Source organism: Mya arenaria, chromosome 3 (assembly GCF_026914265.1).
Source record: "Mya arenaria isolate MELC-2E11 chromosome 3, ASM2691426v1".
Lineage (NCBI taxonomy): Eukaryota > Metazoa > Mollusca > Bivalvia > Myida > Myidae > Mya > Mya arenaria.
In genome coordinates, this window is record NC_069124.1 from 30,731,464 (window position 1) to 30,745,885 (window position 14,422).

Here is a 14,422-nt window from a genome sequence, read left to right on the forward strand (position 1 = left end):
GTGTCAAACTAAAATGACATACACAAATATAATATGTTTTTGAAATATACTATGCCACTGGTTCTTTAAATTCATAGTAAAATATAATAACAAAATCCAGTTTTCCAACTTAAAGCTATACCGATTCAACACTACTAATGAACATCAAAAACATATTTATGCAAAATATGCGTGGAATGTGACAATGCACGATTTAGTAATGATAGCATTCTAACAAGCAACCTTATCAGCTCTGTAAGCCATAGGACACCTTCTCAATTCAAAAGGTTCTCGGTACATTGCTTTAAGATTAAACTTGTATTGGTTCGTCAAAGGTAAACATATGAATAAATGATGTCCGTTTGATAATGCCCCATAATTTGCATAAATAAATGACATTGCCATAAGCTTTAATTAGTTATAGTTTCATCATTCACTAGATAAGTATAATGTTCAAATAAAATGAACATTAGTGAAGGAATTAAACAACTTGTCGTTCAAGATTTATAAACAAATGTTGAATAACACAGGTAACTCCATACAAAATAGTTTCATGACGATTGAAACAATCATTGAGAGAACTCTACGTACAAATAAAAGTCATTTTATTTAGTTAAGTATATTTTATAACGAATTCCAGAGTTTGTGTAGGGATATATATGCCAGTCGATGTCTCCTTTATACATACCAATTGTTATAAAAGTACTTGGACAATGTACTACTTTATCTACCCGAGTGTTAATCGAGGTTTCCCATGTAGGGCAACCTCAAAACTCGATGTAAATATGTGACCGTTTGCGCCATTCATCCAAAGCCGTTGTGACCTACTCGAGTACCTCCCCGTTACACAGGTAAAACAAACTTGACCTAGAAAATACATTGTATTGATTCTATCTGTTATCTATGAGGGCAAGTGATAAGATGCATTAATGTGTTTAAAATAACATAAACGTTTAATGGAAATCGAGGAGCTTAGCACTAGATAAACTCTGATAAAATCGTTTAAAACCTAAAAGCCTGCCACAATAAAGAAAACAATCTGATGAGTCACCATCAATATATGCTTTTGTGTTTATGAGCTTGGTAAAAAAAATGTAAATAATATTTAAGTTGTTATCTAAAATGTGTAAATTAAGATGTTTTTTTGGTAACACAATGTTCATAAACAGTACACTTCACTGTCCTCTGTGCGCAGAGGACGAATGTTTTTTGCAATGTTTTGATCACCCATACAGACGTCAAAGTTGACCCTGGTTTGATCGATTAAGTCTAGGCTAGTGTGACCACCTTTAGACCTCCGTCCACCAAAGAGACGCTCCATCGAATCGAAAAATGGCCTCCGTGGTAAAACAACATTCGGAACTCCTCGGCCATTTTATCGAAAACAACCTCGGAGGTATTTGGATGGTTTACACACTCAAAAAGTGGTACGTTTAAGTCCGCTGCAAGTAGATCGCGTAGTAATTTTATTTAGCAGTTAAACTTTGTGACTTAACTCTTGGGATTCTTCATTATGTTTGCTTTAATACAATTCAATGACAATAAATTTAAACTTAGATCAATCAATACAGCTCTAAAACACTACATTTAACTTATGATATAATTCAAAATTTTACGAACTACTTCAACAGATGTACCGGCATACATCCGAGGTTGTTTTCGATAAAATGGCCGAGGAGTTCCGAATGGTAAAACAAATGGTTTAAAAGCACGGCAAAGTGGGCGAAGTGGGAATTTGGCCTATCGCGGAAGGATACGTTTATAAAAAGGTGCAAGCAGACTTATGATATAAATATGAATCAAATGGCATCAACGGTTGTTAACATCACTCTTTTATTAATAAGATATAAATATTCTTTATCTGAAGTATGCGAAATAAAAATGAGAACTGCTATGCTTCCCCAAAAGTCCTGATTTTTTATTGTCCATCCAAATGAATTATTAATAATCTAACATGAAAACACTGGATTCATTGGCGGAAATAAAGTGTAAATTGGTTTAAACCCATAGAAAGTAAATTTTACTGACCGTTTCAAGGCGATAACTAACAATCCTTGATTAACACACCTAGTTTTCATATATGATATATGCACTGTGTTGTTTGTGGAGTTCTATGCTGATTTTCCGTGTTTTTGGTTGTTTCTTAGTGTGTTTTCTATGTCTTTGGCGTTTACCATGTGCCATAAAACGGGGTTTATGTTTCAACCTTTGGGCTTGTTTCTGTAGCTTTTCATATAAATATTAAAAGTCACATCTGATCAATAAAAACATATATATGAACACATACTGAAGTGTTTCAATTTGTTTTTAGATTGTCAATGTTTAAATGATGTGAAGACAACTTGGTTAACTCAATACATGTTATAAAAACGTATAATTGTAAAAAAATCATTGTTGGCAAATTGATATAGATAGTGACTAAAATCCTTAATCAGCTAGGGTAATAACTACTGAGCTGTACTGCGTATCAGAATCTTCTAACGTTTAAATACAGGTCCAGGTTTGTAAAATTCAAGACTCCAATTGTCTTATAAGGTTTTAGTAATAATGATGCACGATTTATGATACAAGCAGAGCATATACTATTTAGCATTGATTGTACATTTTGCCTCTAAGTTACTACGTGTCTATGTTTAGTTAACAACATGAAGATTGTGAAGGCAGACATTCTTTTGTCCGTAGTAATGTTAAACATGGTTTACTTTGGTTGCAAAACACCCTTGCACACAACGGAGCCTTTTTCATGCAGCATAATAACTGGCCAAACGATGAAATCAACAGCCTTTCCACTTCTTGTGTACGTTTTAAACATGCTTGTGTTGACGTCGGTTCCAGATTTAGGCACGAAAAAACACATCTGTGGATTTTGCACAACCATCATCCAGCAAACGTAGATACATTTGATGATGAAGGGTTTCAATTCTTCAACACAGCCTGAATCCCAACTTGCCTCCAAATAAGCCTGCAGTGATATGAACTACATAAAGCCTCATACAAACTAGTGAACACAGTGTGCTAAAGGACGTATGCTGTGATTTGGTCACGAGATTTGCTCTCGGGTTTTAAACTCTAAAACGAAATTTTCAAACGCAATTTATGTAGCAAATACACTGAAATGCAGACACATTTGAAGTACAACTTATTTTTTTCCTTCTTTCTTCGTACCAATGTTAATGTAATCTATTCGGTTTAATTGATTTTGAAAATTAAATTTAGATAGATATAATAAATATAACAATAGTGGTTTTATGCTACCATTTGGACAACTGGCACCATTGATTCCGACATCTCCTTTTGAAGTTTCTTCAATTTGTCCGTAACATAAACAGGTTGAATTTTCTGCAAAAGAAAATAACTTTTACACTGTATATTGTTGATGACCAGGGGCGTAGCTTGACGAAAGTATATGTGTAGGCCACTTTCTGAGGAGGGGGGGGGGTCACGAGGGCATGCATACCCGGGATTTCGTTTTAGCTAGGTGATCTTGGGTGCGTTTTAGCGTATATTTCTTTGTTGTAAAAACATTGATGAGAGTAACGATATCAATATGTTTTACCTTAAATAAATGTTTTATGTAATGAACAGCGTCAAAGCGGTACTACTGGTATCCAAATTTCGACAAATTATATACGTAACATTAATGTCGTATGAATGTGTATTTTAGTAAAAAGGAAAACGATAGATTTGATAGATTTGAAATCCCTGGTTTCCGATATATTAATGAAGTTTTAATTGCAGATTTGGCATTTTTTTTATTATTTTTTTTTCTGAAAATTGTGTTGGCCGCGGCCTACACTGCCTATAGGAAGCTACGCCCCTGATGACGTAAAATCTGACAGTGGCAGGAACTTTATGCAATCTCACGTAAATGTCATCAAGGAAAAACTTTCTATGTTACAAATATTAAGTATTGGCCTCAGCTATCACAGCCATATATTCCTCTTGGATAATTTTAAAAGAAGCCAATGTTAATGAAGCTAATTTCCAATTGTCTGAAAATATACTACAATCTTCAAAGCGGGACCATATTGTTTAATGTTTGTGTTGTTTAAAACGTAATATAATTAATAGTTTTGTGTGATTCCGGCTTAAAAGGTAACAGTACTTCATGGTGTTACTCAACATTGATAAAGTAAGTTTGTTCAATTTAATATACCACATCGTATGTAGGTTCGAGTTTGCGATCTGCAGCAGCAGCAGGAGTCTTTGGTTTCCACTTTGATTGGAGGAGATATTCCTGCATCAATTTATTTAAAGATCGCCGTATTTCCCGGGACTGAAAGACAAAAAGAACTTTGACATGAATCGCGAGGATGAAGAAAAATGTAAACATTTATACGAGGATATAGAAACACGTGAAACAATCATTTGAATAAAGGAATTAAAACAATTTGTAAAATATGAAATCATTGAAACCGTAGGTGTTCAACTGTATATAAATGTTCGGAGTTTCAAATATCACGTAACGATGTACTGTCCTAAAAATGCAGGTTTGAGTAAAATGTATATTTCATTTACCTGATTCCTTGTAACTGTTAGATGTGGTCGTGCATTCTTAAAATTAAATAAGAGACTTAGTGCAACGAAGGTATAGGAATAAGACGTTCTTATGCTCTTAATGTGGTGAATAAAATGACAAATATTGTTTTTGAATATTTAAAAGGTTATGTATATCTAAGTGTGTGATACGATAAGTAAATAATATTTTACATTATCCAATGAAAGCGCAAAAAGATTTTCAAATTTCTGTAGAATCACAGTAAATCTTTTAGCATTCAGCAATTGTTTAATACTTTTGCGTTTCAACTATTTAATACACGGTTACAATCTTGTTATCAGGAATTAATATTTTCCTCAAATGCATTACTTAGTGAGTAGTTAAAGGTTTATCTCTCAAAATTTAAGTTTGTTATACAGGTGTATGTTTTGATTTTGAATAAGAGTTGCACTTTAAGCATAAAATGCATTTTTACAAAAGTGCATTCAAACGAATTATCTATGGCATGTTTTGAAAAATTGGTTATACATTTCTTGAAAGTAACAAAGACTTGTCTCAGGTAGTCTTTACTTTAGACTCACCTCAATACATGAAACACACACTTAAGGTATGATGTCACCATTGCGTCATATGTACTTCCGTTGTGTGGAAAACTCTCAATGAAAATAATGTTTTTATGACTGATAGACATGTTTTCACATTCTCAATACACTGTACATCAAAAATATCATTATTACTGAAACTTGTATACCTAGAGTATCTATTATTGCTTGATTTGTCATTTAGAATAGAGATTTAAGCATAAACCGCTGCCCTATAGTTGAAAGGTCATTTTGGAAGAACTGTCATGGCGGACTGTGCAATTTTTAGAGTTTGTTTTTCAAGTGGAAAGATTTTTCTTAGGTATCACTTGACCCCCCTTTTTATTGGCTTATAAAGGTAATTTAAAGCTTGTACTTTAAGAATATATATGTTTATCATAGTCTGCATTCGCTCGAAATGCCTTTAAATGTTGTCTAAAAATAATAATTTCACATTGAATTATATAGGGAATAACAATGGTGGTGTGTAACCTTAAATAACCACGTTTGTACATTTTCAATGTTGACAATGTAAACACACATGTGCTTGTTTTTATGTTATTTTGTGGAGAATGTTTGCACGGACATTTGGAGTGTGCAGTTTGAACGAGTTCATATTTACCATTTATTAAGAACAAAGCATAACGAGATAAATTCGAAAGAATTTTTGTAATCTTTCTGTTTATTTCGTTGTAATGGTAAAGCCCTTAACAGAAATCAAATGCTCAACATGATGCTTAATCTAAGAATCTGTGTTCTATATTGTCAGATTCAAGTTTTACATAATTTTATTATTCTATAGTTGAGCGTGCCTTGCCTCTTCTGGACCTATTATATGTGTTTTTCTAGGTATTTTCTAATGTTATCGTGTGTTAAAAACCTTTAAGAAATTTATTAACTGAGTATGTGTAAATAAGGTTTTATGAAAGAGGCTCTACCTTTTTCCCTGTCAGCATTTTATACTCCTTAAATAAACAATTTACAGCTTCTTCTGTCTGAGTCAGCATTGTTTCCGCCTTTTTCCCACAAAAGTCGTATATGTTCTAAAATATGATAAAATAATGTGATGTATATTCTGCGCTTTTTAAGGATAGAGATCATATATAAATTAAAGGGATTAATAATCAAAATGTTATCATTTCCATAAAATTACCAGAAGTTCGTGGAGTATTTTTGAAAAATGTTCAAGTAAGATATGAAAGAAGGAATGAACGCATACTTTCGTAAATAATAATAAGTATATGACTGATGTTTGTCAAAATACTAAGGAAATATTCGTCACATTTTGTACCCACCAGCAGTGTAAGCTTTAAAGTTTGAATTGCCTCCAACTCGTCGTAACCCGATCTAATCAATCCGTCAAAAGCGTTTGTCCATTCGTTGTCGTACAATTCACTGTACACCTCTCCAAGCTTTGTTGGTCTGTTGCGATCACTTAGATCGGTGATGTTAGGGTTTCCATCAGTCAGTCTTTCACCTGCCAATCTGCTTAGTCTGAATATAAGATAAAGAAATTTAGTAATGAATACAAGTAATTTAGTAATGAATACGAGTAATTTAGTAATGAATACGAGTAATTTAGTAATGAATACGAGTAACTTTCTTGCTTTGTGTTTGTCAAACTTCAAAGATGGGGTTGTAATTCGATGGAAGATACAGGGACAAACCAATACGATAACCATTTCAGGATGGCCCTGACATCTGGGGCTAGGCAATGCATCTTTTTTATCTCTCGGAAACAAAATTAATGGTCAAAAAGTAGTAGAGATAGAGTTTATGATTGGTAAATTAATTCATATTTTCATTTCATAAAACAATAAAAAAACAACAACAACATACGACGGGTGTGACAAAAGTTATTTTACCATTTTTATTATTTATGTACAGTTTTGAAACTGTTTATTGACTACTTTGATATACGTAAACTAGTAAGATCTCATTATATATTTTTTTATGAAAAAAGGAAAAATATGTTCCCAATATTTGAAATCATTACCTAAGTGAAAGATCTTCGAGTTGTGCCAAAAGCCGTTTGTTTGATTCCTCGAGGCGGGCATTGTGTTCCAACGCATTGACCAGACAAGTCTGAAGCTCTTCGTATGAGTTTGTCTGTACAGGGTTATATTTGTTCTTCTTTTCTTGTCCGGGTTCAGAGACGGATGGTGGTCGATTGTTTTCATGATCAGACTTCGCTTGAGGTGCATGGTATCCGACTCCTTGTACTTCAATCAGCTATTAATATTCATTATGTGTGATATGTATTTATATGTATAAATACTTCATTGTAAGTGTTTATTTCATTTGGACTGTTATTTGTTTAATATCTAGTTTTATATGTATGATGAACTTAAATTTGTCATATGATATAGCATGTATTTATCAAGATTTGTTGAGAATCTTTCAGATTTTTTTATGTATCGAAGAATAAGCAGGATAATATTATAATTTGAGACTAAGTCCATGACGATTTCCAGTTATGTAAATGGTAAGTTGTTGTTGAAAATTCATAACCGATCTGGACGATCAATATAGTAAAATTATGTCCAAAAATCACATATTTCCAATCCTGATTGAGCAATAAATCCTTTGGGTACGTTGCTTGAACGGGAAACCAGCCATCCTCGTAATCGGCCTACGTGTTCTCGGGGTTTTCTACCCGGACATTAAAGACATGATTGAAATCATAAGTGTGTTATTCATATGTGAAAGCGTTAAGTAACTAACAAATCTTAATACTATTTGACATGTTATACTTGACCTTGGTTCGAAGATATTCCGACGCTGCTCTTATTTCACTCGGCAAGAATTTTCTGATACATTCTGAATGTTCGATCTTCAACCTGAGTGCTTTTATTTTCCCATTCCATACATCTAACTTGTCTTCAAGTTCTGACAACACTTCTACCTGACTTTGTTCACTAGTGTAAAACGTTGATTCAGTTGTTTGAGCACTAAAGTATGTTCCCATTATTAAAAGGTTCAACAGCTTTGATTATATATACACAATTAAGTACATACTGTTTAACTTCGCATTCAAATGTTACTTCCTTCTTGTCGTATGCTACTAAAAATGGAAACTGATATCAAACTTAGAGCGCTTTATGGGCAAATAAATAAATTGTAAGTAAAGTGGCTGATTATTGATTTAAGTCATATCTTAAATCTCATTTTCATTATTGGCTGTCCTGTTTAGAGGTTTAAATTGACTGTTTCATGCTGTCATGCTGTCAAAAATTAGCAGCCATCTTGCACCTAAATGATAATATAAACTAAGGCGCTGCCTCTACGGGCTTGAAGTGTTATTGCCGGAATCGTAGTTCTTTTTATGAAACACATGTTGTACTATACATCGCGGCCGGCATTTTTGGCCTCTCGGGCCATCAAGAACAACTAGCTGTTTTATATAAACAAGTCGCGAACTTTTCAGTACATGTTCTTTCAGTTAAGCACAGAGCCTTAATTTATGAATATTCATATGGCAAGGACGAAGAGGCTTTTTTGAATGGGCTTTTCAGCTGTATAATATTTTTGATATCGGGTTTACAGTCCAGTACCGCATACTTTCAGTGTGTGTATACCACGTGATAAATTGCGTCATAAATGCAAATAGGAAATATTTTGATTTGAAAAAATACTTTAAACAAAGATAACTTTACTATTTCTTCACCATTGTAAATGAAACATAGCGCAGTCTACGCCGATTACGGAGCCCTACCTTCGTTCTTTAACCAAAGTTTGATTGAGAGTTTAATTTCTTAAAACACTTCGACAAACCTTTTCACAATATAGCCGTCTGACGGAGCACTGTCAAAACATTATTTTGGAAACAGGTTTGTCGAAGTGTTTGATAAAATTAATGACCTCATCAAATTTCGAAAATAAAACAAATGCGGGGCTCTTTAAGCGGCATAGGCTGCCCTTTGTTTAATTTCATATGGTGTTGTAAATGAAGAGTTATCTTTGATTTAAGTCTTCATTTAAAGCAATTTTGCCTTCCGACGAAGCATATATAACGTAATTTATAACGTGGTATATACTAGTGATGGTCCGATGATCACCGATAATCGATTATATCGGCAGACATTCGTAATTTGGCGATCGGCGACCTCATCGTTCCATAATCGAATAATCGAAAATAAAAGTTTGCTTGAATCCAGTAAATTTCCAACTTTAGATAGCGCAGTAACTTAGAGCTAAGGGAAGTAACCGATACTTTGAGTTTTAAAAATACTTTCATTTAGTTTTTCTTTGCGTTCAAAGAGTCTATCATTAATTATTTTAATGCAACGTTTATAAATACGTTGAAACTGTTGTCTATCACAGATTATTTAGCTTGACGAATAGGCTATTGAGCAAACAGATTATAGGTTTAAAAGTATCACGATTATGAAACTGTTGTCCGCATCATTATAATATGTATCTTTACGAAGTTGTTAGTGTCTATCAAAGAAATAATTTAATTGATATTTATGTATGTCATACTAAAATAACCCTTTCATATACCATTTCTATTATAGACATTTGAAGGTACATATTAACAAAATCAATTGATATATTTTATTTTTTGCATCAAATATGTTCTTTGATAATATAAAGAAAAGTACATTGATCAAACAAGTGTAAGTGAGAAAGAAATAGAATTGGCTTCAATTGCCAATCAATAATTTTTGCTCACAGTCTGCAGTCCATCACAGATCAATGAGCAATTGCAATGACCAACAGTTAACACAAATGGTTCCGTGGCCATCATGTGCAGGCGACGTGAACTCATCAAAAACAACAAATTCAAACAGCGCAACTTCCTTTAATTATGTCCTCTTGATGTTTCTTCATCCGTAAATAAACAACAGTTTCCTCAGCTTCCAACAATTTCATATACTGGTGAAAATGTATCCATCATCCGTGTGATATTTGTTGAAAACAAGAAAAGCATACATGCCATAAAACTGAGAATAACACTGAGAAAAGTTATTTTTTCCAGTCTTGTAGCAGAACGCAATCCTTGAATATGTGCAAGATATGCCATGAAGTCAATATCACCACTTCTTGAAGGCCACCGATGTGTTATATTCACTTGTATGTCTTTCTGATTTCTTCACAAATTGCTTACGTCTAGCGGACCCTTGGGGGGAGGGGTGCGCCCCTTAGGTATGTCCTCTCTCAGGGAGCGGAGTACGCCCCTTAGGTATGCCCTCTCTTAGGGGGAGTACGCCCCTTAGGTATGCCCTCTCTAACGTCTAATCCTGAATCCTCCCCTGCTTTTAAGATAAACTTTTATTACCAGTATCACTTATTACCTTATTATTATAATAAAATTCATTAAACTTATCTTGAAGCCATATGATGGCAGATAAACAATGGTTAAAGTTAAATGAACAGTAATGTTCATTTTTATTTTTTTATTGATAAGATTAATTCCAGTATGAAAGATTCATTTTATATTAGAAAATAAATAAAAAATATATGTTTAGGAAAGACAATTAAGAAAACCATATTTTATGATAGACAATATTTTTTTAATGTAAATGATACATAAGAAAAAATAAGAAAAAATATTCTTATTGTCTATCATGAAATATATTTCTTATTGTCTACCATGAAAAATATTTCTTACTGTCTATCATGAATTATTTTTATTATTGCCTATCATGAAATATTTTTCTAACTGTCTATTATAAATATTATCATATTTTATGATAGAAAATAAGATATTTTTTTTTAATATTTCTTATTGTCTATCATTAAAAATATTTCTTACTGTCTATCATGAATTATTTTTATTATTGTCTATCATGAAATATTTTTCTGTCTGTCATAAATTTTAATACATATAATTGAATTAAAATATTTCTTATTGTCTATCATGAATTTTTTCTTACTGTCTATCATGAATTATTTTCATTATTATCTATCATGAAATATTTTTCTTACTGTCGATCATAAATTTTAATAAATATATTTTATGATAGACAATACGAAAAAAAATGAAATACATAGTTACAGTAACGCAAAAATCATGATAGACTGTAAGAAACTTACTACTTGTGTTTTCATGTAATTATAGGACAAATAAGAAAAATATAAATAATTCTTATTGTCTATCATAAATTTTAAAAAACATATTTTACGATAGATATTAAATAAAAAAAATCTGGATAAACAGCTAAAGTTCAACATTTCAAGAATAATAGTTTACGATAGACAAGAGGAACAAATCTATACTGCGTTGATCATGATAGATAATATGACAAATATGACCACTATTTTATGCTTCAACTACAAAATTTTCATAATTTGTTTTCAAGATAGACACAAAAAATGTGTTTCTCCTTTGTTGACTCTCGTCTATAAACTCGAAGTTAGAGCAATATTAAAACCATTACCAAGATTTCCAAATTCTGTAGGCGAAGACCATGACACAAAACGAGTTGTCGTTTCAATTTCATGTGTTCGAAGCGCATCCAGAGCCTCCAATAAACTTTTTTGCATGGTCGCCGCCATGTTGTATCACCTTAAACGACCAATTTACGGTAGTCGAGCTACTTTACATTATATTAATAATTGTGATGCCCAATAAGAGGTCGTATAATAATCTGAGATAGACAATAGCATCGACGGCGGACGGCCAGGGGGGACATCGATCAAAAAATATTTGATTTCCCTGGATATCGGTCGTCCAGGTGCTTGGCAAGTGCAAATTATTCCAGCGAAATGGTTAGGGTCATTCAAGCCCAGATTCTTATGAAATTAGGCTTGATCGACCCCAGCTGTGCTCACATATTGAAATGAACGTCAAGATCAATGTAAAAACTTTTTGAAGAATGGAAATGTTTGCCGTCCAATTCCGAAAATACGTGAGAAAAGTTTTGCTTATTTAATTTCCAATTACTCATTATTTTTAATAGCTAATGCCATCCAAAACCAATGTACTATGTCTCATTTTTTTCAATTTAATTTTCAAAAACAGTTTAATTAATGCACCAGTCTATTGTAACCAAGCCCCTCCCCCATTATTTAATATGCCAGAAATAATACCTGTTTTCTGACTGAAGCATAAGAAATGAAACACACATGAAAACTAAGGTCCTTATTAATAAGATATATACATCAGAAAATGATGCTTTTGTGATACTGTCCGATTACAGCCTATTAATCGGATAATCGATCAATCAGGGTCTCCAATTAATCAATTATGAAAATCCAAGCCGATTGCCCATCACTAGTATATACACACTGTACTTTGCATGGTCTCTTAGTATTTTGATTAGTAATGCACCAGTCAATTGTAGTCACCAGTCACCAGGTCCGGGGAATAGCGGGGAGGTTAAGTTTGTCCAGCCAACCCCGGCTAAAATCCCCGCCCTGTGGGTACGAACAGATGGTAAAATCCCCCCCCAAATGCCCCCGTACCCCAGGGACCCTAGGTAAGGCGCATTCCCCGCTATATTTAAAGCGAAGACAACACCACGGCATTCAACCATTTCCCGGGCTATCCCCCGTACATCCGGACCTGGGGGGGGGGGGGCGTTGTTACAATTGACTGGTGCATAATTAAGACTATAGTATCCATTTCATAAAATATGTCGATTTAACTGCAACATTAGTAAAACATTCTTTTGAACAAATACACCCGAAAGGTAAAAACAAGGCCCATTTCCCTGGTTATCCCCGGTATACCCCCGGACCTGGGGGGGGGGGGCGTGGTTACAATTGACTGGTGCATAATTAAGACCATAGTGAAAGAAATTGGCTAAGTAGTGTGAAGGAAATGGTTCCTATTACCAGATGTAAATCCTTATACGTATTGGTCTTTCACACCTTCCATAAAGCAAGCAGTAAGTATTTCACAGTTTATTTATGAGTCCTTAATTTACATAGATACACTATCTACATACATTTATAAACTAAAGCTATAAAATATGAGATAAATATGCACATGGCCATTGTAAATGAGTAATGTGAAATGCATACAGTTATGTTGCAGTAGACAAATTATCAATTATTATAAACAAGAACTAGGTAGCATATAATTATAATGAGGATAAAACATGAGCATTCAGCTGATACTGAAGACATTTCAAAGAAAAAAGTAAAAGATGAGTATATATTCTTGTAACAATAACATTCAATACCCATATTTGAAGATTTAACTTCAACACTATCCATTTCATAAAATATGTTGATTTAACTGCAACATCAGTAAAACATTCCTTTGACCAAATGCATGAGTATAATCCCTGATTAACAGTAAATAAAACAATTATTTTTAATATCACATGTCAAAAGCATTATCACATTTGAAATAAAAACTAGATTGTTTACACAGAAAAAAATAAAATAAAAGTTTTTTATAAAAAATATGAATGCAATAAATTGCCCATTGAGGGAAGGGTCAAATATAAGAACATTACTCAACTTTTATTAAAACTTTTTTTTCAAACCAAAAGATTTAAGGGGTTTACTTCCATTTTCAAAAACTAGTAACTAGTATATTTTTTAAAGCACATTTCAATATCTGCAATATATTTCCATCACATAAGTGTTTCGTTTATAGTATAATTGTAGAATAAGTCTGTAATTAGAAAATAAATATATAAAAAGTAACAGAAAAAATGCATGATTTTTTTTTTAATTGAAAATGAAAACAAAAGTGAGCCTTACAAGTTTCAAATGTTTTATCATTTGAATGTGGAGGGCAACATAAGTGAATGAATAAGTTAATGCTAAAATATATTTAAGGCTTATACTAAGAATAACTAACAATCTATTGAAAAAGAATGGATTGAAAGTAACTACTACAGTCATGGTCTTAATTAAGCAGTGTAATGTACATGAGTGTCAAGTTTAGAAGTGGTTAATAACTTTCCTGCTTGTACATGAACTAAAGCAAGTACTTTTTGCTTTTGATTGTTTTCCTTTAAAGCATTGATAAAAAATAAAGAAAAATCCACTTATTTGAGGTTGTCATTTCTGCACACATTTGATTATGGAGGAAAATATCAAAATGCAGTAAAAGTTTAGCTGTTACTTAAAGCTGCACTCTCACAGATTTACTGTTTTGACACCTTTTTTAATTTTTTTGTCTTGGAATTAGATTTTTTTGTGTGTGTAAATATCTGCTTACCAGTGATGAAAGACTACTGAGAAAAGGTCAGATCGCAGATTTTCATATTTCCTATCCAAATTTAATGTTTTATGGCTTAAACCGTTACTAACGGTTTAATAAAAATGCATAAAACATCGTTTTTGGGACGGAAATATGAAAAGCTGTGATCTGATCTTTTGTCAGAAGTCTTTTATCATTGGTTTGCAGATATTTACGCAAAAACCTGTTCGTTCGAAGACAAAAAAAAAAGTTGTCGAA

At 32.7% G+C, this 14,422-nt stretch overlaps 1 protein-coding gene across 1 annotated transcript; it reads right to left on the reverse strand.

Moving 5' to 3' along the window:
- Nucleotides 1-2,994: 2,994 nt before the first annotated feature.
- On the reverse strand, nt 2,995-8,049 carry LOC128225944 (uncharacterized). The gene is made up of 7 exons (XM_052935838.1): nt 7,817-8,049; nt 7,055-7,290; nt 6,354-6,552; nt 5,997-6,101; nt 4,498-4,533; nt 4,136-4,255; nt 2,995-3,048 (listed from the first exon to the last, which is right to left on the reverse strand). Exons 1-7 carry the CDS (start codon nt 8,024-8,026, stop codon nt 2,995-2,997), a joined length of 960 nt encoding a protein of 319 aa, XP_052791798.1. The 5' UTR covers nt 8,027-8,049.
- Nucleotides 8,050-14,422: the final 6,373 nt, after the last annotated feature.

Bases quoted from the DNA above. Each gene is read 5' to 3' on its own strand.
- LOC128225944 (XM_052935838.1), bottom strand. From the start codon at position 8,026: ATGGGAACATACTTTAGTGCTCAAACAACTGAATCAACGTTTTACACT. The intron at 6,553-7,054 runs GTAATGATTTCA...TCTTATATTCAG, and splicing joins CTCGAAGATCTTTCACTTAG to ACTAAGCAGATTGGCAGGTG. The intron at 4,534-5,996 runs GTAGAGCCTCTT...TTTAATTTTAAG, and splicing joins AAATGCTGACAGGGAAAAAG to AATGCACGACCACATCTAAC.